The following is a 27,319-nucleotide window of genomic DNA, read 5'->3' on the forward strand; positions in this document are numbered from 1 at the left end:
TACTGATTTATTGCTTTTAATGTGATGAAATACCAGATTTGACAGCTAAATTAGCAGTGGGATACAAGTACGTTTTTATCTTTAATCATTTTTGTAGAATAGGACATGTACATATCCATATAAAAAGAGACTGTAGCAGATGCCTCCCAGAATCAACCAGTTCTTGTAAACATTGCATTTGTGCAGATTTTCATACTTGATTCCAAAATTGAGAACAATAAGATTAAAGGCAAATTTAGTAGCCACAAAAAGTCCAGTTTGACTTCCTGCAACATATGGTACCACTCCTCTCTTCAGAACAAAACAAAACAAAAAACCTAGCAGCACATTAAAAAAAAGTTTACAAAACATTTCAGTACTCTTTCCCTCCCATCAAAAACCAAACAAAAATAAAGTGCAGCACCCATAAAAGTGTCAAGAAAATAGCCAAGTTCTTCCTTTCTTGTAACAAAATAGCACTTGACCTCAGCAGTCTTAACCAAATTATACAGTGTCCATCATTTTGGGTTCATCATCTTCTTTATGTACCACTGAGTTTAAGCTGCAGAGAGCTGTATTGATAGAATACTGAAGATAATCTGGATTCTGGGGAAAAAGAAAAGGTGGATTGGGGGGGAGAAAAAAACGCATTATAACCAGTTTTATGACAGCACATACATATATATTCAGTTTCACAGTCCTATTTCTCTGCAGTGTAGTAGAGCAATAGGAAAGAAGATGGACTTTGGAAAGAGACTTGGGCTGAATTCCAAGAAAATAAAGAAAAAAATAGGATGCTATCACCTATGAGATGTGATAAAAGAATGATACATGTGAAAAACAGAAATGTTAACAAATACCACCTTTCTTCTCCATTTAATCATACAAGGCAAGGCTACAACTTCCATGTGATTATATATACACAGCTACTGATAATTTAAATATGGTTTGAAGTCAGCGATGCATTTTTAAGATTACCATCTAATTATAACAGTAAATACAAAAACTGCAAATCATTTGAATGAAGAAAAATATTTGCTGGGTAAAAATTGTGGATATCTTCAGGGTCTACTATGGTTTCACAAAGGTTAAAACAAACGCAGTGAGAAATCTGTATGCTTTTGAGAGGTATTTACATCCTTATTTTTTAAACAGAATAAAACCACGGGATTTTTTAAACAAGCATCACTCATAAATGTTATGTCAATTTCAAAAAAAAAAACTGGGAATAGAAAACATAAAATCTTACTCAATAAATGCAAAAATAAAACCATTATTTGTTAAAGCACCATGAATAAGGGTATAGCCCTTAAGATCCAGAACTTTAGAAAATTCTTCCCCAATTCAATTTTGTCTACTCAATTGTTCCGAATGTCTGCTAGTTACTTAAGACTTTTACCACTTGTATTACTAGTTTTACTTGTATTTATTTTATTTAATAAACACCAACGAGGACAATAGTCAAACAGGATAGATGTCTTAAACCTCACCATCCAATAAGAGGTTGGGAGGCAGGGTTTTCTAAAGATCCTCCTAAGAAAGTACAACACTTTGTGAGATTCCTTTATTCTAAAAGTCAAAAAGCTAGCTGGAGTTTGGATTATTCCCAATCAGGTCTTTATGAAGGAAATAGCAGACACAACCGAGATGGGATACTCACACTGGGCCTCAGTTTTAATCCTGCCTCTATTTAGTAAAGCAAGCCTCAAGGAGAACAAAATTCACAATTTAGTAAAATTAAAAGCTAGCCTATAGGATAAACCTAAAGTAACTGTTATTATATCTATATCCAAAAGGCCTTGGATTAGACCTCTCAAAACTAAGGATAATGAATGGTATTTGGCTTATTTCAAACAATTGCTGTCAATTATTTAAAAAAAGAAATTAAAAGCTAAATGGTTACCCACACTTAAGCTTTATCAAAAATGACCAATATTCTTGCTACATTGTCTCATTCTCCTAAAAAACAGCTTTAAGTCCTTTTTCTGACAATCCAAACCTAATTCTCTGGAAGAGAGCTTACAATTACTCTATTAAGACTGGGCTCCAGTTTTCCATGACACAATTTTAAATAACAGAATTGGCTGAGGAGATTCTCCAAAACTCATCCACCCATCTTCCTAAGAACTGTAAGATACTATCATACAGAGACTTTAAAAAAATAGAAGGAATCGGTATACCCAACCTAACCTATACTTAAATTTCATTGACTGTCCCATATTTTCATCTAGTAACATTCTCAACACATATGATTCAACAGTCTGTGGTACAGGTGAATAAGCAGTGAAGTATAACAGAAATCCAAAAGTAGAATATTAGATTCATCACTTATTGTGTTGACTTCAGGCAAGTTACTTAAGTTCTATGAATTTCAGTTTACTCATCTATAAAAATGAATGAAAATGAATCACAGGGTATTTGAGAAGATTAAATAATATGTGTGAAAGTGCTTTGCAACCTATAAACTGATATAAAAATGAGATGTTATTATGGTAAGATTTTTCTTCCAAACCTCTAAACTGATGATTTGGTCCCTCAAGTGTCCTCTCATTTTATTTCCCTCAATTAGTTGATAATCCTTTCTGCACATGTAGCAAGCATCTAACTGAAATTTTATCCAGCCCCTGTATCCTTCAGAAGGACTACACCAGTATGCTCAAATTGCTTACCATAAGGAATTGGTCTCCCACCATGAGGAGATTAGCCCAGCTTAATTAAATCTGAATAACCCTGATAATATCAGCAATACAAAAGTGTCAGAATTGTATAATTCTAGTCCCCCCATGACTATAAGGGATGCCTAGCACCTGATATCAGTTGCTATCTAATATGTGTAACAAGGACTTACTTCTCTCAAACCAGAGGAAACTTCTTGATAACAAAGGCTAAGATACTATAATGTGTACCTTTCCCTCTTATGTTTAGAATCAGTTACACCCTTCCAAAGTCTCTTTTTTTCCTTCCCATGCATTACGTGACATTTTAATTTCAGGAGGTTTATATATTGGATTTCACAGTGACTTGGTCCCAGAATTCCCCTGGAAAAACTACTTCCCTATGGGCTATTTCTTAGGAACTGAAGAGAAAAATCATAATGAATTTAAATAAAATTAAGAGATAATCTGTAGGAAATTTGTAGAGGGAATATTTCTTACATGTCTAACTAAGGGGGAACATTAGTAATTATTTAAAAATCAAACATTTATTTCCATCCTTGAGACTTTTTTTTTCCAGGCAGCCTCTAGAGCCAGAGTAGGCTCAGAGACTCCTGAGAATAATATTTTTGACTGGGGTAAATATGATCAATCGCTTTCCTTAAAGGACATACATGTAATTGGAATGGTGAAATTACAGTGACATAAGGTCGAGTCATTGAAAATCTCAATTTTTAGCACTTTATGAGGTTTAAAACTAAATATAGGACTCTCCTTGCATTGTCTTTTGCATAAGACTTTCCTTCTCACAATGTAGGCAACAGATTAAACTGGCTAAAGCTGGTCTTAAAATCTTGGAGCCTGGAAATGAGAGATGACTGGGCTCTATTAAAGTGCTACTAGTAAAATCAAATGGGTAGGAATTATCTAATAACTTAAACTTGTAATCCTAACTAGCATCAGGAAGACCAGTGGTCTGATCACTTCTCCTTTTTGATGTAAATTTTTTCTTGCTGCCTATATGACATGGTTTTACCTTGATCAAACCACTGAAGACTTCAAAGAGGCTCAAACAGTTGGCCAATATTACCAGATACAATATTATCAGCTACATTAGTGTGTTCTAAAAATGTTACATCTTGTAGACAATACCAAGATTTAACAAGAAAATACTAAATAAACTTAAGCAACAGATCACACTGGTTCCACTTGCATGTCCACTTTGAAGCTAATTCATCTAAAAAAAATCAAAATGGCATAGTTCTAACTCAGGATGAGATGTTTTAAGGAAGTTCCTGAGGGAGCCATCTTGAAGAGTTTATGACTGAGAGGATCAATAGCTAAGATTTGTTCTTAAGAATGGTTAGGTATAACTAGTCATTACTACATTAAAAGGAGAGGAAATCTGGTATCTCTGAATACTTAAGAGGTGAGATTCGGTACCAAAACATGGCATGAAGTAAGATTCAACAGTTATCTTCTGAGGCAGGAATATGTAAAATAGTAACACACATTAAAAAAAAAAAGTTTGGCAAAATAACAAAAATTATGTGAACTAATATGCTTATAAAATAAATATTTACTTTTCCAACTTACCTGTGGTAAGGATTCTAATAAACCTATAGATCCAACACCAGAATGGGGAACATGATTCTGAAGTGTCATAGGATGAAAACTTTGTGATTGAGAATAAAGTCTTACTCTTGACTTGAAAGCTTCAAGTTCATTTTTGAATGCTTCAAAATAACCTTCTTCCTCTGCCTAGAAAAAACAAACAAACAAAAAACAAAGACTGTGTTCTTCAAGATTTCTAGACATAGTAAATTCCAGAAAGCCTATAACAGGTTTGAAGTGGAGGAAGTAATGACAAGGTGAATAGTCTAAATACAGAAACCACCATGATCCCTGTCACATTTGTGAAAACTACCTGATTAATAGGAACATTAATAATTGGTTTGCTCCATTTCCTTCTGCTTCAGCAAAATAAGCTAATAAAAAAAAACCCTCCCTATACATACGCACACAACTAAAAGAAAAGAAGGTTTTCTCTGTATTTTCCTTGATTTATCTGGCTCCTTAACAGGATCCAAAATAGTCCTCATTTAATCTGTCAAATTCATTCTGTCTTCCTCCCACTACCAAACAATCAAGGGATATTCTTAAAACCTTTTAATCCTCCAACAATTAATGAAGGTGCACTATTACCTGTTCCTAGTAATTTTCTAACTCTATATTCCCTACTTGTAAGAGCTATGAAAACCAAATAGAATTCAACAGTCAACATCATTATGGAACTATCTTCTTGTTCTAGTTAAGTACCTTCTTTTCAATATTAGAGAAAGAAAAAGTATGATAACTTAGGTCGAGGGAGTGGAACTCTTAGGCAACTCTCTATTGGCAGCTGCCTCTGTTTATGTTTCTTCTGAATATAGAGAAATGATACAGAGATTTATCCTACCAATAGAATGCAGGCTTTAAGTTCAAGTAGCAGGAGAGATCTTGTCAAATGGATTTTAGGTTGTGTAATCAGGTTAAAACCTGTGGATTACTTATCAGCATCAGCATCTATTGAAATAACACAGAGAATGTTCTGTGCTGCCATCCTATCTTCTTGTAAATTTAGGAAGAACTTCCTTAATTACATTTTAGCACCTCGCTTTATAAGAACTTGTGTGGACACAGAGTATGTCATATCCAAAAGTATTCTTTCTGAAAATTGAGAGGCACAATTGCTGGCCTCACTGCATGCTTAAGGTTTAGGGATTTAGATACAGTGATGACAGATTTTGTATTATTAAGTAATGTGTAGGCCACTTGCTTAATTTCTTTATGCCAATTTCTTCACCCATAAGATAGCAATAGTAATCCTCATAAAATATTATATGAATTTAATGAGTTAATCCATGTAAAGTGCTTAGAATAGTCCCTGGAACAAAGTAAGCATACCATGAAAGTGATTATTTCATAATTTTAAAAAAAGTATTATTAAGAATACAATGTTAAGATTGAAGACCAGTGCCTTTCAGTTTTACTTTGTTAAAGTAAATGTCAAACAATATATATGATTTGGCCATGTTCCATTATTTTATTAAACACTAGTTTAAACACATCCATTAATGTAAGATGAAAAGGAAATTATGTTTTTAACTACTCCTAAGTGTCAAGTAAAAATTCAGAAGAGACGAAGTGTGGTGGCTCATGCCTGTACATTTTGGAAGGTTAAGGCAGGAGGACAGCTTGAGCCCAGAAATTCGAGACCAGCCTGGGCAATACAGTGAGACCATGTCTCTACAAAAAATTAGCTGGGGATGGTGGCATGTGCCTGTAGTCCCAGCTACCTGGGAATCTGAGGCAGGAGGACTGCTTGAGCCCAGGCGTTCAAGGCTGCAGTGAGCAATGATTGCACCACTGCACTCTAACCTGAGTGACAGAGCAGGACCTTGTCTCTAAAAACAAACAAAAGTTTAGACTAGTCACCAGAAGCAGCCTAGCTAAAATACCAAGTCAAGTATTTGCTATTAAAGTTCAACTGTTTCAGGAAAACTTCGTGTTTTGGTTGCATTTCAGAAGAGTTTAGGGTATTTAAGTTAGGACTACTGCCACATTGACAGTTTTTTTTTAATATACAAATAATAATTTTATGTTTATAAAAGGAAATGTTCATTGTAGTACATGAAAAAGAAAATGGAAATTATTTATAATTCCACCACACAAGTATAACCAAAGTTAAACTTTGGTATATTTCCTTTTTACTTCTAATTGTATATGTTCAAATATATCCTATGTGCAGAAAAGCATGTAAAAGACATACACACAGTTTATTCAGCAACACCCCCACTATGTGCCCGTAGAAATTAGGAAATAGATCATTACTAGTATCCTAGAAACCAGTTTCCAAGAGCATTTCCCCTCCCTCCCTGAGGTTATCATTATTGTAACTTTTGTCTTCTTAATCATTCCTTTACTTTAGTTTTACTGCTTATATATGCATCCTTCAACAATATATTATTTAGTTCTGCCTGTTATTAAAAAAATACTTTATAAAAAAAATACAAAATAAGAACGTTGATACTAGATATATCCATTTAGTATCTATCTAAACAGATACATCACTCTGTGGTTTGTTTGATTCACTCTCTTGTTTTCCATCCATGCTGATGTTGGCTAGTATTTTACCGAATGAATATACAGGTTGCATATCTGAAATGCTTGGCACCAGAAGTTTTTCAGATTGTGAATTTTTTCAGATCTGGGAATATCTGCATTATATCTACCAGCTGAACATCTCTAAATTGAAAACACAAAATCTGTGAGTATTTCCTTTGAGTGTCATGTCAATGCTCAAAAAGTTTCGGATTTTGGAGCATTTTGGATTTTGGATTAGGAATACTCAACCTATACCACAATTTATTCATTGTTCCCAGGTTTTTGTTATTATGAACAATCTACTATAACCATTACGGCAATCTAGTACATATGTGTAAGAGTTTCTCTAGAGCAGCAGTTCTCTTTACGTCTTGAAAATTACTGAGGACCCTAAAGAGCTTCTGTTTATGTAAGTTATAGCTGTCAGTATTTACTGTTAGAAATGAAAACTGAGGAATTTTAAAAACATTAACTAAAAATAACAATGACAAACTCATTACACTACCATTAATAACATTTTAATTTTTAAAAAAATTGTTTTCCAAAACAAAAAAATTTAGTGAGAAGAGAGCTGCTTTTTCTTTTTCCTTCAATTTTTCTAAATCTAATGTCTGGCTTTACAGAAGATGGCTAGATTCTCATATTTGTACTTCCGCATTAATCTCTATTATACACTACTGAGAGAATGAAAATGAAAATTAAAAATAACATCTTGATATTATTATGAAAATAGCTTGGACAGAGAACCTCCTGAAAAGGTCATGAAGCCCCTCGGGGTTCTTGGACCACACCTTGAGAATCTACTCTCTAGGGTGTATATACCTAGGAGAATTTCTGGATGTTAAGGCAGGCACTTGTTCAACTTTACTAGGAAATTTTGTAAAGTGGTTGTTCCAATTTATACTTCCACTAGCAGTGAATGCAAATCCTCATTGCTCTACTTCTTGGGCAGCTTTTAAATTACTGCAAATCTTGTGAGTGTGAAAGGGTACTTAATCTTTCTAGACATCTATTTTTCCTCAACATGGCCAACATCATCTAATATGTACTGCTTCCTGTGAATTTATAGCATAAGCATGTCTTCAGCTCACTACAAATGTTCCATAAATATAATTTTAAAGGGTACATAATATTCTATGTACCATGGGTATTTTTAACTATTCCCTTAATTGCTGAATTTTTAGGTTGCTTCCTATTTTTTCTTTATAAAAGTCTGATTTCTCATTAAACTGCTGAGTTCTACACATGAAGAATCCTGTATCTATTTTGCTCAATAATGCATCCTGAGCATCTGAAACAGCTGTGCTTTGCATTAGGCACTCAACATTTACTGAATGAATTAATGACAGAACACAAGTTTCCTGAATATACACATTCATTTAAATGGGTCTCAATTTCATATACATGCTGTAGTACAGCCTCTTATATAGCTCTTTTAAGTTTAAATTAGCAAGAAATTAGCAATATAAATTTTCTTTTCACAAGAAAATCTACAGAATTTAGCCTGTGGCATCCTGCTTGGATGCCTTCTATTGATATGAATAGAACAAAGAGGTCTCAGCTGGGACCAAATCTTCCCATTTATCATATCAAATAATTACTTACTTTGGCTTTCTGGAAAAATAAACGAAAACACCCTCTTGGATCCACATTACAGTTTTTGGCCATTTCCATAATAAACTGCATTACAACAGCTTGATGTGCTATTTGTTCCATTAAAGCCCCTTTCTGAAAAAGATTTAAATGATATGAGAAACAAATATATAAATATATTTAATTGGCATACTGATTCAAATTTTGCATTTTTAGAATATTTCTGATTTTACTCTCTTTAGTTATAAGTCAAATACTTTACAAACATATAAAGAGTATATCTTAGTTTATTATTATTATTATTATTATTTGTATGTGGACCAGAATAACTAAAGGAAGACCATGCTCTGAACTTGATTTAATACCATGATTACTGTCTCGATTTTTAAAATACGACTTTCAAATTAGTTTGAAAAGGATTATAGCAATATGAAAATAAGAGAGATGGGGGCGGAGTGGGAGAGAAAGCATAGTGGAAAAGTTTCTGTATGCTAACTGAAACAACAACAACAACAACAAAATCCCACATTAAACTCAAGTAGATCTGAAAGAAAAAAATGGTAATTTCATCTAATGACCTTCCTGCTTTCTTTTAAAGGACTTAATGTAGAAAAGAAAACAAAACAAAACATCAATAAAGTATGAAATCAGATTTCCACTAAGGTTCCCAGAAACTCAAGGTTCACATAATAATACCTTCTCAGCTTCTAGGTGAAAACACCATAAAATAAGATATTTAGCAGTTTCTTCACATACAAGGTATGGATGGTCAGACAAAAATCTCTGACTATCATCCCATCGACTCAACATACCTGTAAAAAAAAGAATTGAACCATAAGTGTTAAATATTTTCCTTCTTCCTATAAGGGAAGAAATACCAACAATTCTTAATTCATTAATCTCTTAATAGTATTTTAAAATGATTCTCTTTAAAGACAATTCATATTACCAGAGCAACAGACTATGGTAAAAGAGCAAGTGAGGAACAATACTCTTTAAAGCAATACTTAGTAGACTGGAAAAAGCTCCTAAAATTCACAGAAAGTTTTATTTCAGATAATTAATCAGGCCAGAGTTCACTATTAAAAAGTCCTGCATCCACGAATGCCCGCAGTCTTGGGCAAATTGAGAGTTAGTTATGTAAGCCATTTACTCATGATGTCTTTTATAAACAAAGTCTTTTAAAAATTAGTTAAGCGTATTTGAAAATGGTTGTCATTTTGTTTCAAGATGTCAAAGAAATCCAAATACTATTTAAGTTATATCTACACTTTTATCTAAATTAGTAGGAAATTTGGTCAAAGTCAATACCACCAAGAAATCACGGAACCAGCAAAGTGTTGACTTTTTAATGTTGTCTCTACTAAAAATAGAAAAATTAGCTGGGCATGGTGGCAGGCGCCTATAATCCAGTTACTTGGAAGGCTGAGGCACAAGGATTGCTTAAACCCAGGAAGCGGAGGTTGCAGCGAGTCGAGATTGCACCACTGCACTCCAGCCTGGGCGACAGAGCGAGAGACTCTGTCTCAAAGGAGATAAGCCGGACATGGTGGCACATGCTTGTAATCTCAGCACTTTTGGAGTCTGAGGCCAGAGGAATGGTGGAGTCCAGGAGTTGCAGGCCAACCTCAGCAACATAGTAAGACCCTGTCTCTACAGAAAAAGTTTAAAAATTAGCTGGGCATGGCAGTGTGCATCTGCAGTCCCAGCTACTTGGGAGGCTGAGGGGGCAGGATCACTTGGGAGCCTAGGAGCTGGAGGCTGCAGAAGGTATGATGGAACCACTGTGCTCCAGCTTGGGCAATACAGTGAGACCCCATCTCTTAAAAGGACTTAAAAAAAAAAAAAGAATAAAGACTGTAGCATTTTCTCATAGAGTATTCTAACCTTTATAAAGTTATTTCCCCAATGCTTTGCATATAATGATTAGGTCACTTGAAGTTCCGAGAAACAGAATGATTATGGAAGTTACTTAAAACTACTTTTTAAAGTATAAAGAATATTGCCAGGCATGGTGTAATCCCCACTATTTGGGAGGCTGAGGTGAGAGGACAACTTGAGCCCAGATGTTGGAGGCTGCAGTGAGCTATGACCTCACCACTGCACTTCAGCCTGGGTGACAGAGCAAAACCCTACCTTTTAAAAAAGTCTAATGATTCCTGGGACTCAGATTTAAAGAAAGCACAATCCTTATTTCTTACACTTGAACCCATAAAGTAAATCCTATGAAGCAGTTTTGCCTTAGCTTTCTTACACTTCTGGAGAGGTAATATTTTCAACTCTATCTACCATCCACGATAAAGCATTGCTCCTCTTGTTTACTTCTTCATGGCAGCATTGTGACTCACTGAAATAACAAAAGCCTTATCCATTCTGATTTATTTTGCAGGAAGGATAACATGAAAGGGTTCCTGACACTTGGAGCCATGGGGAAAGGTATCACTAAATGTTAATTTGTTTTTTCTTTTTGTTGAGACAGGGTCTCGCTCTGTTGCCCAGGCTAGAGTGCAGTGACACGATCTCAGCTCACTGCAACCTCTGCCTCCCAGGTTCAAGCGATTCTCCTGCCTCAGCCTCCTGAGAAGCTGAGATTACAGGTGTGTGCCACCACACCCAGTTAATTTTTGTACTTTTAGTAGAGACAAGGTTTCACCATGTTGGTCAGGCTGGTCTCAAACCCCTAACCTCATGATCCACCCGCCTCAGTCTCCCAAAGTGCTGAGATTACAGGCGTGAGCCACCACTTCCGGTCAAATGTTAGTATTTTTTAACTACCTATTTAACACCTGAGACAAATTAACACTTGACATTGAAAATACATTTTTTTTAAATCTGAGAAATACTATCACTTGATTTCAAAAATGCACATTGAATTAGTATGAAATTGATAAGTTCAGTTACAGGTAGTTGATACAGACCTTTGTGGAAACAGTGTGGAATTTTATGAACAAAACAAAGACAGGTGGGGTGCAGTAGCTCACACCTGTAATCCCAGTGCTTTGGCAGGCTGAGGCAGGAGAATCACCTGAGCACAGGAGTTTTATGTCAGTCTAGGCAACAAAATGAGACCTTATCTCTACACAAAAAGATAATTAGCCAGGCGTGGCCTAGTACACCTGTAGTCCCAGCTGCTTGGGAGGCTGGGGCAGGAGGATTGCTTGAGCCTAGGAAATTGAGGCTGAAGTAGCTATGATCTTGTAACTGTAATCCAGCCTGGTGACAGAAAAAGACTCTGTCTCAAAAAATAAACACATAAAGAGAATCAACAACTCAGTGGAACAGCATATACCTCAAATTACTGACATTATTTTGGAATTTGTAAACAAACTTGTATACAAATGGAGAGTAACAACTTAAAAGATGGTGGCTGAGAACACAGACTAGAGCTAAATGGCCCAGGTTCAAATATTGGCCTCACCATTTTACTATTGTGGGCAAGTCCCTTTATAGGCCTCCATTTCCTCATCTGTAAAATAGGGCTGAAAACAGTACCTAACTCAGGATTTTTGTGACAATTAAATGCTATTAATTCATATAAAGCCCTTAGAACAGGGCCTGAGACATAGTAAATACTCGATAAATAATAAACACCCATTAAAAATGTTTATTTTTTTTTTTTTTTTTTTTTTTTTTTTTTTTGAGACGGAGTCTTGCTCTGTAGCCCAGGCTGGAGTGCAGTGGCCGGATCTCAGCTCACTGCAAGCTCCGCCTCCCGGGTTTAGGCCATTCTCCTGCCTCAGCCTCCGGAGTAGCTGGGACTACAGGCGCCCGCCACCTCGCCCGGCTAGTTTTTTGTATTTTTTAGTAGAGACGGGGTTTCACGGTGTTAGCCAGGATGGTCTCGATCTCCTGACCTCGTGATCCGCCCGTCTCGGCCTCCCAAAGTGCTGGGATTACAGGCTTGAGCCACCGCGCCCGGCCTTAAAAATGTTTATTTAGCTAATCCTTTGGTTAAGGATAATACAGTCATTTTAAACTAGCCAAACAATTTATCTGAATGCTTGGAAAACCTCATTTTGACAAGTTTAGATATTTTAATCATATGCTTTAACCTATGTATTTCCCTAGTGAACATCTAAATCTCAATCCATCATCAACCTTCATATGCCACCTGATTCCTAAAATGGTCCTGAAATACACATGTCCTTATTACTGATTTCCGTTTCCTCTTTCATTATACTTATAGAATTATTATTATTAATTTATTTATTTGTTTATCTTGAGAGACAGGGTATTCCTCTATTGCCTAGGCTGGAGTACACTGGTGCAATCACAACTCATTGCAGCCTAACCTCCCGGGCTCAAGAGATCCTCCCACCTCAGCCTCTGCAGTAGCTGAGACTACAGGTATAAGCCACCACACTCAACTAATTTTTTTTTTTTTTGTAGAGATGAGGTTTCACTGTGTTGCCCAGGCTGGTCTTGAACCCCTGGGCTCAAGTGATCCTCCAGTCTGTTTCTCAAAGTGCTGGGATTACAGGCATGACCACCATACCAGGCTTAGAACGATACATTTTAACAAACTGCACTAATTCATTTTAATTTCCATGTGTACTAAAAATCTCCCAGCTAGTTTGTGAATTACTTGAGGAAAGCTGTATGATCATTTCCCATATTCCTAAACTCCAGATCTCCTATATTTCCAATCATCTACCACCATATGCATTTCTACCGATATGCCTGCACATAAATCCATCTTACTTGAAACCAAACCTATACTTGTCTCTCTGCCATCCTACAGTGCTTCCTAGGCTCCATGTTACCAAATCAAGCGTTCTAGAAATTCCTCTGACATTTCCATTTCTCCCACATCAAATTGATCACCAAGTCCTGTGGTTATACTACTATGATCAGTTAATATGGTGAATCACATTAATGAGTTTTCTAACATTAAGCCATTTTGAATTCTTAGGATAAACTCTTTGAAAATTTTTTTTCGCATTATAAAAATAAAGTTAGTTTATCGTGAAGAATTTTTAAAATCCAGAAAATAAAAGTTATCTGTAATTCTACCACAAGACATTATTGTTAATATTTTGATGTATTTCCTTCCAGGCACATTTTTGAATGACTTTTTAAAAAAACAAAATTAAGGCCTGGCGTGGTGGCTCACACCTGTAATCCCAGCACTTTGAGAGGCCAAGGCAGGCGGATCATCTGAGGTCAGGAGTTCAAGACCAGCCTGGCCAAAATGGTGAAACCCCATCTCTACTAAAAATACAAAAATTAGCCAGCGTGGTGGCAGGTGCCTGTAATCCCAGCTACTCGGGAGGCTGAGGCAGAAGAATTGCTTGAACCCGGGAGGCGGAGGCTGCAGTGAACAGAGATCACACCACTGCACTCCAGCCTGGGGGACAAGAGCGAGATTTCCTCTCCAAAAAAAAAAAAAATTAAAATCATATGCATTTTCTATTCATTTCACTTCATATGTAAGAATGCTTTATATCAAATGTTTTTCAAAAATAAGATATTGATTTTTTTTAAAAGCAATAAACAATTACATTGAAGAGGTTGTAAATACTCATAATCAGTACAAATGAAAAAAATCCTATCATAGTATTTGCGCAAATGTTTATAGCTCTTGGTAAAATTTCCAGTGACAACATCCTACACAGATTAAAAAAAGCTGAATCACAGCTAACTTTGGCTAAAACTGAAGATGATGTGCTCTGAAAATTAGATGACTCAAAAAGCAGCTCTGATGATCATAAAGCCAGTGATGTCAAACATGCATATAACGGTTTGAATGTAACGGTTGTAAAATGTAAGAGATAAAAGGCTTTGTTTCTAAATTAATATTTTATATTTATAAAATGTGAATTACCTAAATTAATAAACTAAATACAAATGTAGAGGAAAAAATCAGATTTTAATGCTTTATACTATTCCATGATATACTGTACCATTTACTATTAGGTGGTAAATTCTACCTAATTGTAAGGGTAAAAGCAGCACAAGAAAGGTAGTCAATAAATTGTATAAGGGAAAAGCTAGGAAAAACTCTGAAGAATATAAGCACAAATAAGACCACAGAGAAGCACTGGTGGGAAGGCCCTATAGCCCTACACAGCCCCCACACACACCAGGCCGATGTCATCCAAGGGTCTGGAATGCAATCCAAGTCCAGAAAGCCTCCAACTGGAAGCTTTAATTACATCTCCTATTGCAGATGTGTTTAAAAGAGTATACCAGAAGCCATTATCCTAAGCAAACTCACATAGGAACAGAAAACCAAATACCACATTTTCTCACCTATATGGGAGCTAAATGACGAGAATACATGCACACATACAGGAAAACAACGCACACTGCAGCTTACCGAAGGGCGGAGGGTGGGAGTATCAGGAAAAATAACTACTGGATACTAGGCTTAATACCTGGATGATGAAATAATCTGTACAACAAATCCCTAAGACACACGTTTACCTATGTAACAAGCCTGCACATCCTGCACATGTACCCCTGAACTTAAAACAAAAGTTAAACAACAACAAAAAACCAAAATAAAAGAGTATACCAATATAGTCATCATTTTGGTAAGCTTTCTTCTTTCATCACAATAAGCATACATCAGAAATCTTCCATCAAGCAGGTATAGCCACAAATTTTCACTGTCTTGTCTCACACTTCTATCAATTCAGTGCCATAATTCAGTCCACAGGGATTTTTATTATCTTATTCCCCATGACTACAAGTTGGTCCACTCTCCACTGATGGAACTTGGTAAAGCAGAAATTGCAGGTATTCCAGGTCCCTTATTAAGATTTCCAGAGTGGGAAATAAAACACGTGAAAATTTTGGGAGCCTACTACCTTACTAACATTCCTGGGGATCCAACATGCTGTGGCAAGTAATATATCTCCTCTGAAGTTAGAGTCAATATGCATTTCCAGTAAAAAACAGGCACAATGTGACTCCGGGAATGGCTATTGGTCTGGTTGGGTGTGAATACAGCAAGGTTCTGGTATTTATTACAAGATAGTATATTGGAAGTTCATAACACATAATGGCAAAATGATTGCTTATTAATCACCTCTGGATGTTAAGTCAGTTTTTTTCCTCAACTATCTCATTATTTGCACAACAGTTTCATAAATTCAGGGGTCACGGTGGCACAGGTTTGTGATTATGCATAGATTTGACAGTGTAGACTTTCCCCATCAAGGATGTTCTAGTATCCTAATCCAGTTTAGCCACTGAACACCTAATTTGCCAGTAGCAAAAAACATCAAAATCTCACTATGGCACAATGCACTGCAGAGATGAGCCAGCCATCAAGTAGCAGGTTGATTACCTTGGCCCCACTTCATCTCAGAGGTACTGGTAATTCTCACTTGAACCAGCCCACTTTAGATGTGGAAGTGCCCTCCCTCCTTGCCATGCTTCTAATCAGTAATACATCTGTAGTCTTACTAAATGAATTATTCACCATACCACATTATTTTTTGACCCAGAAACTCATTTTACAGCAAAAGAAATGCAGACTGTAGGGTTCATGAAATTCACTGTTCTCATAACGAACATCACTACCCAGAAGCAGGTTTTATAAAACGCTGAAGATACATAGCACCAGATGGGTTACAACACTTTGTGATATCTGGATATTTTCCTACACAAAATTGCTTCTGAACAAGGCAGTCAGCTTACAGCAAAAGTGAAAGAACTGTTTCTCATTTACTAGGTTTCTCGTGGCTTCAAAGCAACCAACTTTCAGAGTGCCAGCTGGGTGAAAACACCTTGAGGAATGTTGTTTTACCAGATGCAGTACATGCTCTGAAAGAGCAATCAGTATGGTACTATTTTTCCTTCAACAGAAAAACATGGGCCTAGAAAGCAAGCACTGTAGGCGGGAGTGGCAATTCACATATCACAACTAAGATTCATGTGCAAATTTTTTGCCTTCTATCCTTATGACTCAAGGCTCTGCTCATTTCAAGATTTTACTATCTGTCCAAGGGAGGCCTGTGTATTCATTTTTTTTCTATTATAAATAATACACATTGATGATATGTAGAAAAACTTCGTCTTTATTTCTTCAGGTACTGTTCTTTTAGTTAAATACAGTCTTTTTTCTTTATTTAAAATGAAAAGTATGAGCAAAGTGAATGTTTTATGAATAAATTACATAAAAGGAAGGGAAAACATTGAAAGTAATATTTATTGTATTGACATAATTGAAGCATAAACGAAATTCAAAAAATTCTGAGTAAATAAACACCAATAGGAAAAAGATTTCAAAATGCCATTTAAAAAGTTCATGAATATATTACAAATAAAAACCTTGTTTACTAAATTAACATACTACTTGGAATTTTTTTTAAAAAGTTTTTACTTTGGAATTAAAAAAAAAGTTTTAAACCTTAACTCCTAACAGTTCCTAGTAGCATTTTCATGCCAGCGGTATCATGCTGCCTATAATTCTCAGAACACACCATGCTGTTTCCTAACTGCCCGTCTCATGCTGTTGCTGTTGGCTTGCCTCCCTTATACATGAAAAACTCTTATCTGTTCCTCAAAATCAAGCTCAGATGCTGGCTTCTCTAGGAAGCCTTCACTTGTATCAAACCCCCTCTTACCCTTTTTCCCCAATAGAAAAAGCCTATTTTTCAGTTCTTTATATATACATTTCTATTACTATATTTATCTGAGTAACAGTTCAAGGATCTGCCTGAATTATAAAGCATCATATCCAAAACCTGAAAAAAAATGAATAATCTTTTAATCATAAGATAATCAGATTCCAAAGAAGCAAAGAGGAGAAAGAAAAAAGCAAAGACTAGTTGGGAAATGGAAAGAGGCTATGGAATACATAAAGTTGTCTTAGAAGGTAGTACTATATAATAATACTTTTGCTTGTCTTTACCATTTGGTTGGCTCTGTCAATTAATTTTATTTATAACCAAAAAAATTCTAAAACAAGATCTACACAGCTGTGCCAGAAGTAGCTACAAAATTGGAGTTTGCTACTTTTCTTTTTGGCTCTCTTTTTATAAGTCCGTTTTTTGCACATGTACATATGATACTAAACATTACAAAGAAGGAAACCCAAGTAGTAGACTTACCAAAATGTCTGATTTTTTGCTCATATTTTTGCATAAATGATTCTGATTTATCTTCATCCTCTGTGTCTTTTCTTTTATCTTGATTAATAAAACTCTAAGAAAAAATTTTAGAAATTTAAATCAGATTTTAAATTCTAATTGAATCTTCTTTCTCAGATACTGAATACCTAGCAATTCTTCCTGTAGACAATATTTGTGGTATAGTATCATACTGATATTACATGATTAAATTCATCTGTTAAACTATTTTTAAAAATTAAAATTTTCTTGTATGGGAGTCTTATTAATTTTGTTTAAAATGATATATGAGGCCGGGTGTGGGGGCTCACGCCTGTAATCCCAGCACTTTGGGAGGCCGAGGCGGGCGGATCACGAAGTCAGGAGTTGGAGATCAGCCTGGCCAACATACTGAAACCCCGTCTCTACTAAAAATACAAAAAATAGCTGGGCGTGGTGGCGGGTGCCTGTAATCCCAGCTACTCAGGAAGCTGAGACAGGAGAATGGCGCGGATCCAGGAGGCAGAGGTTGTAGTGAGCTGAGATCACTCCATTGCACTCTAGCTGGGCGACAGAGCAAGACTCTGTCTCACAAAAAAATACATATGATATATGTGTGGATATAGGTTTATCTTAGAAATCATGCAGAAAAACAACTGAATTACCCTTTTTGGTAAGCTGAATTTCCCAATTAAAAGCAGGTATAGAAACATCCTTTATATTTTACATGAATAATTTACTTGTGCATTATTTAATTCCTGTAAGTATTTGCAACTCTTGCCTAATCTTTCGAGTTCTTGCTGGAAATAAACTCAGAAATTCAAAGCACATAAACTATATTTACTATAAATTCTTTATTAAGACATAAACCAGAAATAGACCATTGTTGTTGCGTGTCTTTTTTTTGTTTTTTTGAGATGGGGTCTTGCTCTGTCACCCAGGCTGGAGTACAGTGGCACAATCATAACTCACTGCAGCCTCAACCTCTTGGAGTCAAGTGATCCTCCCACCTTAGACTCCAGAGTAGCTGGGACTATAGGCGTGAGCCACCATACTCAGATAATTTTTAAATTTTTTGTAGAGACGAGGTCTGGCTATGTTGCCCAGGCTGGTCTTCAACTCCTTGGTTCATGCAATCCCTTCACCTTGGCCTTCCAACGTGCTGGTATTATAGGCATGAGCCACTGTGCCTGGCCCTTTGTTGCATTTCTAATAAACTTCTTAGAAGAGACCAAACAGTTTCATTTTTAAAGTCAAGTACAAATTTCTATTAAGGAAGTACTTATTTTCAGTTAAATAAGTCATAAAATATACCAAGAATAAAGTTTGTATCTAGCTAGAAAAACTGGCAGAAGTTTCCTAGAACATTCTGTGATCGTATTTATACCCTGTTATCATCACTGCCAAAAATAAAAATTGCAAACTAGATGACTGCCAGTTTATAATCAGGAAGCACTCAAAAGTTTACATATTTCAAAATAAAAGATTTTTTCTTTATACAGTCTGCCATCTAGACCAGCACTGTCCAATAGAAATACAATCCAAGTTGCAAATGTAATTTAAAGTTTTCTATTAGCCACGTTAAAAAGCAAAAAGAAACAGATGACATTAATAAATTATTTATCCTAACATATCCAACCTATTATTTCAACACGTAGGCAATACAAAACAATTATTAATATTTTACTTTTTTTGGCACTAAGTCATTGGAATCCGGTGTGTATTTTACACTTACAGCACATCTCAATTCAGACTAGACACATTTCAAGCACTCAATAGCACATGTGGCTAGTGGCTATCAAGTTGGATAGTGCAGATCTAGATCAGTCCTCTCAAGTCTCAAGCTCCCAGACAAAACCAGTATAGGACTTTGAGCAAATGACTGGAACATAAAGATAGTCCTAATTAATTTGTGAGATAAATGTAGGCTATCTTAGAACCTAAGTTTAAAGAAATAATTAAAAGCAACAACAAAATGAAAATTTTTTTTTGTGACCACTGTGTTAAAGAAGAGACATCTCTTGCAGTGAGCCGAGATCACGCCACTGCACTCCAGCCTGGGGGACACAGCGAGACTCCGTCTCAAAAAAAAAAAAAAAAGAGAAGAGACATCAACTTTACAAAACAAGAAATATTACTTCGAACATTTCTGGAACCTTCTGGAAGAAAAAAGTTATTTTAAATAGTTTTGGTATATAAATGCAGAACAGAAAATAACACTTAAGATGTACCCCTTAAAACAATATATACAGATATAGCAAATGACTCAGATAAAGAATGATCCCATTGTGGAGGGGGAGAAAAAGTATATGTAAATTAGTAGAGGCACAGAGAAAGTCGAGAAAGATATGACTCACTGTTAAAGTACTGATAGGGCTAGTGGCGAGGTGTGTTACTGACTGCTGTAGCAGAACTAGAGCTGGTCCAGGGAAAGGCAATTTAAAAAGCTCATGAGAGTAGGTGAAAGCAGATGCCAAGAGGACAATTAACAAGTAGGTTATGTGCTGAGAAGTCTAGAAAATAATGATGGTTAAAGATAAGGTTCATTGTGGACTTAGACAAGAATGAGCAGTCTCTCCCTGAAACTTGAGGGTGAAGTACAAATATAAAGAAGTATCACTTTACAAATTAGTAGAAAATGACTGAATTTCATTGCCCCATAGGTTACAGACTAAAGATTTAAATACTTTTTTCCTAGGTTCTACATTTCATATATTCAAAGGATTGTGGACTACACAAATGTATCTATTTGTTAAAATTTTACACTTAAGATTTGTGCATCTCAAAGTATATAAATCTTACCCAAAAATTAAACAAAAAATAACAATAAAATGCAGGAATGGGTGTAGGGGAAGGTACAGATGAAATGAAAATGGCAGAATGATGACAGTCATTGATGTGGACTGTGGGGTTTATCTGTTCACTTTGTGTATGTTGAAATTTTCCACGATGAAAGGGCTGAAAACAGGTCTAAAGTCCAAATTCACTCCTAGATGATACATCCATGGGCTAATTAAGGAAAATGACGACACTTGAAGGCCTCTTTCTCCCTATTCTCTGCATGTTTCAGGCCTAAAGAACACTCAGAGTGGATAACATACAAAATCTACCTTTGTGGTAAAGCTAAAAGCTTTCAGCTCTGTGAACTGTGTTTCCTTCAGCCATTATGGGATAGTGAAAAAAATGAACACCAAAATATCTGTATCCATCAGCATGCTCATAGACTTCTTTATAAATGGTTCTCCAAAATAAGGCTTAATACAAACTGCAATTTTTCTTTTTCTGAGACGGGGTCTCACTGTTGCCCAGGCTGGAGTGTAGTGGCGCAATCTCGGCTCACTGCAATCTCTACCTCCTGGGTTCAAGTAATCCTCGAGCCTCAGCCTCCTAAGTAGCTGGGACTACGGGCACTACAGGTACATGCCACCATACTCAGCTAATTTTTGTATTTTCTGTAGAGACGGGATTTCATCATGTCACCCAAACTGGTTTTGAACTCCTGGACTTAAGTGATCTGCCTGCCTTGGCCTCCCAAAGTGCTGGGATTACAGGCGTGGACATCTAAGCCTGGCCTATTTTTCAATAAATATCATTTTATTCCACATTTAAAACACTAGTTCATGAAGTTTTGCCTTTTATCCCCTTTTCATGCATCTGAAAATTAATCTCTAGAAACTCTAGTTTTCAAATGGAAAACTGAGGTATTAAACCCTGAAGTTTGAAAAACATGGGATTTTAAAAGTCTAAGCCTTCATTCTTAAAGGCACTGAATAAAGGATATTCAACACTTCTCATTATCTTATCTCTCCATCCCAGTCAGTAATTTCTCACATTTAACCCACCACTAAGTTATTAAGTCACTCTACTTAGTTTTCTACTTAGTTGATTCATTTATAAAAATAAGGTAGTTGTATTAAAGGAACTCTAAAGTAGTGATAATCAATGTAGGGGGTACAAAATATGAGATGTGGAGGAAAATATTTCACAACTGATCTATTTTCCCATCGTTATAAATATCAAATTTTTGTGAATGTTTTTTAATACATGTAATATTTGTTCGGCAGTACATTTATATAAATATGTATTTCAGACTGCTCAATTAACTGCCTGGAGTCTGCAGCTCTACAACAAGAACTTTGAGACTTTCTGACTTTCATAACTTTTCAAGCACCTTTCATAAACTGTTAAAATTGAACACCGTTTATGGGATTCTGCTGCTTTGCTACCAAATACGCACAACTGGTTTGTACAAACACTTCAGTTTTTCTTCTTTCATTATGGCTCAATACAAGGTCATACCTTATTAAAAACATCCTTGCTAATGGCATCCATGCTCCACAGACACATCTTCTCTCTTTGTACTAGAGCTTCTTCTTTCTGTCGCCACTCTTCTTCCCGTTGCCTCAGTTCTGATACTGCTGTTTGTGCTTTGGCATGCTCCTGATCCAAGGACTCAGAATTATGCAGTGCTAAGCTACCAAGTTTCTGTTGAGCTTCAGCAAGATTCCATTTGCACGCCACAGAGCTCTTTACAAACTCTTTCTGCTTTTGGCAAGCCAATTCAATTCCATGGCTATACATCTGGATAAAAACAATATTTGTAAGAAATGAAGAAAGCAATGGATGTTTGTGCAGCACAGTTCAATTTTTTTTAATTCAAAGGATTTCTGTACAATATTTTGGAATATAGTATATCCTGTGTTCTAGGTCTGCAGTCATGTTTTTATATCTTAGTCCTTGTTTCATCAACTAAATTCTAAACTGCTTTGTTAATTTATGTCTATCCCCTGACAACTAACAGCAACAAAAAGCCTGGCAACTATCACAGTGTCTGGCATAAAGCTAGTGCTTAACAAACATTTAATTAAGTCTTCATAATCCTGAACAAGCAGAATAACGAGAACAAAGCTTAAATCTAGTTCATCACTTCAATACTCAACTTGCTGACAACCAGGCCTTTATAATTTTGTTCTCCAAATTCTTCACTACAAAAAAACCTCCTTTTATCTAGAAGTAATCATTTCTTGGTTTCTATTTTCTATCTGTATTTTTCTAATCCTTGGTGATTTGAGAAGTTCTTATTGGATATTTCCATTTATAAATGATTATATCAGACAGACATCCTTTAATTTATTCCTAATCAAAATAGGCAAAGTTATATATCTATATCTATCTATCTATCTATATTTTGAGATGGAGTCTCGCTCTGTCACCAGGCTAGAATGCAAAGGTACGATCTCAGTTCACTGCAACCTCTGCCTCCGGGGTTTACATGATTTTCCTGCCTCAGCCTCCCAAGTACCTGGGACTACAGGCACATGCCACCACGCCCAGGTAATTTTTGTATTTTTAGTAGAGGCAGGGTTTCACCATGTTGGCCAGGATGGTCTCTCTTGACCTTGTGATCTGTCCACCTTGGCCTCCCAAAGTGCTGGAATTACAGGCGTGAGCCACTGCACCCAGCCGCAAAGTTACATTTCTTAAAAGTAGCAATGGTCCACCCTGCTGACTGTACTAGTCAAAAGCAGTAGTAATTAGTTTTAATATTTACTTAATTACTACATGTAAAATACTGTGATAGAGATTCAATTCCCTATATTCCTTGGCTCAATAAAACAAAAGCTGAAGGCACATTCTTTATGACTTCTTAGTCAAATGTAGATCAACTTCAGAATAATTTCTCTCCAATCTATTCCCGTATCTTCATCACTATTCAAGCCCTTAGAATCTCACATGTGAATTATACAAATGCAGACTCTCTTATCTCAAGCCATTCTCCACTCCACTAGACTGGAGTGATCTTTCAAACAAATGAATCTGATCTTTTTTTTCATTCTTAGCTTTGGGATAAAGGACATACTCTGTGGCATAGCCCTTCGTGGTGGCATAGCCCTTTGTGATATCATTTCCCATTACCTCTCCAGACTCAGTTCCAATTGCTCTTCTACTTGTTTGCTTATTCTTCCCTTTCCTACCCTTGTCCCTCACTTCAATTTGGCAATCCTCTTTCTTCGAGGTAACTCCTACGGAAACTCCTATCTTCATCCAGATTCTGGCAGACCCTAAACTTTTTCTTACCCAGTCTCTCCCCACCCAAGTTATGTCTATTTCTATTGTGGTGTTTTTCATACAATATCATGCTTATTTGTTTACTGACTGGTGATGGTAAACAATTCTGAGGCAAGTAGCAACCAAGGACCCTACCTCTTAGCTGAGTCTTCAGGCAAACTCAGGTTTGTACTGGGACAAATGTGGACACTGTTGCTATTCAGATGTTTTATTTGCTCATTCAGCAGGTCTGGAGCCCAGGTACTATAAACAATGTCCCTAACTAACCAAATAAAACATTTATTTTTACTTTTTGTTATCTTAGAATAGGATCAAGAATAACTGTAGAGTAGCTATGCTTAAAACAGGGCCAGGAAAAGGAGAAAAATTAAGCTATAAAACTTATTTTGTAAGAAAAGATATAAGAAATTTTGTATACAAAACTTCTTTTGGCTGGGTTCTGTGGCTCACGCCTGTAATCCCAGCACTTTGGGAGGCCAAGGTGGGCAGATTACCTGAGGTCAGGAGTTCGAAACCAGCCTGGCCAACATGGCAAAACCCCTTCTCTACTAAAAATATTTTTAAAATTAGCTGGGCATGGCCAGGAGCGGTGGCTCACACCTATAATCCCAGCACTTCGGGAGGCCGAGGCAGGTGGATCACGAAAAGGAGATCGAGACCATTTTGGCTAACATGGTGAAACCCTGTCTCTACTAAAAATACAATAAAATTAGCTGGGCATGGTGGCGGGCATCTGTAGTCCCAGCTACTTGGGAGGCTAAGGCAGGAGAATGGTGTGAACCCGGGAGGCAGAGGTTGCAGTGAGCCGAGACTGCGCCACTGCACTCCAGCCTGGGTGATACAGTGAAACTCCATCTCAAAAAAGAAAAAAAAAAAAAATTAGCTGGGCACAGTGGTGGGCACCTGTAATCCCAACTACTCAGGAGGCTGTAGCAGGAAAATCACTTGAGCCTGGGAGGCAGAGGTTGCGGTAAGCCAATATTGTGCCATTGCACTCCAGCCTGGGCAACGCCGCAAAACACCGTCTCAAAAAAAAAAAAAAAAAAAAAAAAAAGGAAAAAGAAGACAATATATCAAGAAAAGTAATATGGTTATATGGATAAACAGAAATTATCTTGCATTTTCAAATTATTTGGGAGTAAATATTCTTTTCTCAAATCAAACAATTCTAAAAATAATTTATGTTTTAATTCTCCACAAACTACCCAGACAACATTTGGTCATTTGGCAAACTATCCAACATGTATTCAGATGATTAAATAAAATATTAGGTCACATTCTAATCCATGACCATACAGAAGTTTTAGAAAGACATTAAACATGATCTGCCTTTACATTAATTGGATCTAAGAATTACATATCACATAATACATTAAGAAGTCTAGATCCCCCTTATTTGATAAAATTAAGCCAAAGCTGTTTTTTAGGATTCTAAAATGTTAATTAAACATTTTATTTTTTTCCAAACATTCCAATCCAAAAATTTAAGTCTTAAAGCCAGCAAAACCAATAAGTAGGTCTGTAATAAACACATGAACTTAGAATTAATAATCACGTTGCAAATTTTTTTTTTTTTTTTTTGAGACAGAGTTTCGCTCTTGTTGCCCAGGCTGGAGTGCAATGGTGTGATTTAGGCCACGGCAATCTCTGCCTCCAACAATTCTCCTGCCTCAGCCTCCTGAGTAGCCAGGATCACACACACCCACCACCACACCCAGCTGATTCTGTATGCACCACCACGCCCGGTTAATTTTGTATTTTTAGTGGAGACGGGGTTTCTCCATGTTGTTCAGGCTGGTCTCGAACTCCCGACTTCAGGTGATCCACCCACCTCAGCCTCCCAAAGCGTGGGATTATAGGCGTAAGCCACTGCACCCGACCCACTTTGCAAATTTTAATACCATTTAAAGGTAGTTTCAGACAAAGTTTTACAGTACTTCACAGGGTGGGCAGTGCAGTAGGTGGGAAAATATACTGGACTAGGAGTCATAAGTGGGTTCTAGTTTTAACCTGGCCACTAACTAGTTACACGGTCTCAGGGAAATCACTTTTAATGAGAGAGATAAGCTTACTCACTTCTAAAAATCTTTCAGTTAAACAAATTTATAAGTGCACAAGTAAGAAATTAACATACAGATATTTCTCTAGATTACTTCTGTAATTCAACCACAATGCACTGTAATTCTTGACACCCTTTTTCCTCTTCATATGCCTTCCAAATTGACAATGGCACCTGCTGTTCACTCTTTTTTTCCTCCCTAACACATCATATGCTTATAATACATTTTGTATATAAAGATGACACTGGTGATCCAAAATTAGTGGGTGACTAATGATGGACCCATCAACTCTCATTCTATCCTCCTAAAAAATGTCTTATAGTTCCCCAGTGACTAGCTGGCCAAAGTACAGACAGTGGTTATGAAACAGCATTTTTCTCTGTGTGAAGCCAACTAACTCTGTTAGCTGGGCATAAGACTGATAATCTCACGCTTACTGGCAAACAATTTAACTCATCCTCATTAACATCTAGCAAAATAAGTTGAGAGGAAAACTACTATTAAATCTGTTACACTCTTGGGAACCCCATTTTGCAAGGAGGCGACAGACACCTATGATCCATTGAATATATTAGTGTTTAGACTGTGATCCTGAAATATACTTCCAAAACACACAGGGATTCGGAGGAGAAAAAAAACAGGAAAAGGTGATGCGAGTATGTAAGTATCCCCTAAGATAGGTCCCTGAAAAATCCTTAGTAGTATATCACATTTGGATACGTTTCAATGGCAGGAAGGCAGGAAAGCTGGATTGAAAACACAAGTAAATACCAGGAACCTAAGAGAAGTCTGAAGGAAAAGGCAAGTATATGCGTATATATTTTCACTGGAGAATGACGTGAAGCAAAACTAAACAGTAAGGCAAAGATGGTCACGCGAATGGGAGAGGTGTACGCCAGCGTCAAAAGCGAGGTTTGAAGAATTTACTCAGTTGTCAACATGGGTTGAAATCGCATGTGAAATCTTTGTGAGGACTCGGTGTGACGTTGAACTACAATCATTCACTGTTCCTATCAACTGTGCACAAGTATGCTAGAGCCTTTAACAGAATAAAGTGCTCCGGGAAAACCTCTCACAAGAGGACAAAGGGTCAATGTTACACCATGAGCCGCCCCAAATCTGGGTGCTGTCAGGAAGGGGAGATGGAGGAACGTCTTCCAAGGGTGAACAGCAATCAGCCAAGGTGAAAGAAAAGGTGTGCGTGGAGGTGGAGGTTGGTAATACATGGCCACCCCGTCTCCATCCGAAAATGCTATAAAAGGGGTGGGATGGCATCAGGCATCAGATCCCCGGGCCCCGGCAGTGAGGTGGCCGCAGAAAAAGGCTTAGAAGAGGGTCTGGGAGACGCGGCATTCCAGGGGTTTGGGGACAGCACCACTCCATCCCTCGGCAGAACGCAGGCCCCCTCTCACCTGGGCGCCGCCGCCCGGCAGCTGCGGGCAGCGGGGAGAACTGGGGAACACGTCCAAGTCACTCTCTTCCTCAGCCTCACCCTCGGCCCGAGGGAGGCTCCAGGGTCCCGGAGGCGGCCACGGTTGCTCCATGTCCGGCTGCTCCGGGTCCTACAACCGCCCCCGGCCCTACAACTGCCACTGCCAACAGACTTGGCGTGAGTGGAACCTGCTGCGCCGAGCCAGAAGCCCAGCCGGGGGCCAGGGCCGTTACCCAGAATCCCTCTACTGGCCGCGATGCCGCTGCACACCCCGCGATAGCCTGGGCCTCGCCACCGGCGGACGGCGGAAGAAATAGTCGGCACGGT

At 37.1% G+C, this 27,319-nt stretch overlaps 1 protein-coding gene across 1 annotated transcript; it reads right to left on the reverse strand.

The window, feature by feature from the left end:
* CDC37L1 (cell division cycle 37 like 1, HSP90 cochaperone) lies at positions 1–27,314 on the reverse strand. Its single transcript, XM_050761107.1, has 7 exons — positions 26,973–27,314; positions 21,731–22,012; positions 17,435–17,528; positions 9,069–9,184; positions 8,385–8,507; positions 4,230–4,394; positions 1–585 (listed from the first exon to the last, which is right to left on the reverse strand). Exons 1-7 carry the CDS (start codon positions 27,102–27,104, stop codon positions 484–486), a joined length of 1,014 nt encoding a protein of 337 aa, XP_050617064.1. The 5' UTR covers positions 27,105–27,314; the 3' UTR covers positions 1–483.
* Between the last annotated feature and the right edge of the window lie 5 nt (positions 27,315–27,319).

This window comes from Macaca thibetana, chromosome 15, assembly GCF_024542745.1.
Source record: "Macaca thibetana thibetana isolate TM-01 chromosome 15, ASM2454274v1, whole genome shotgun sequence".
Lineage (NCBI taxonomy): Eukaryota > Metazoa > Chordata > Mammalia > Primates > Cercopithecidae > Macaca > Macaca thibetana.

What these genes read in the sequence shown, in the direction of transcription:
- CDC37L1 (XM_050761107.1), bottom strand. Translation starts at nt 27,104, where the DNA reads ATGGAGCAACCGTGGCCGCCTCCGGGACCCTGGAGCCTCCCTCGGGCC. An exon ending in TGCCGGGCGGCGGCGCCCAG is followed by an intron (nt 22,013 to 26,972) that starts GTGAGAGGGGGC and finishes GTTTTTATCCAG; the next exon opens with ATGTATAGCCATGGAATTGA. An exon ending in TTCACCTAGAAGCTGAGAAG is followed by an intron (nt 8,508 to 9,068) that starts GTATTATTATGT and finishes AATCTTTTTCAG; the next exon opens with AAAGGGGCTTTAATGGAACA.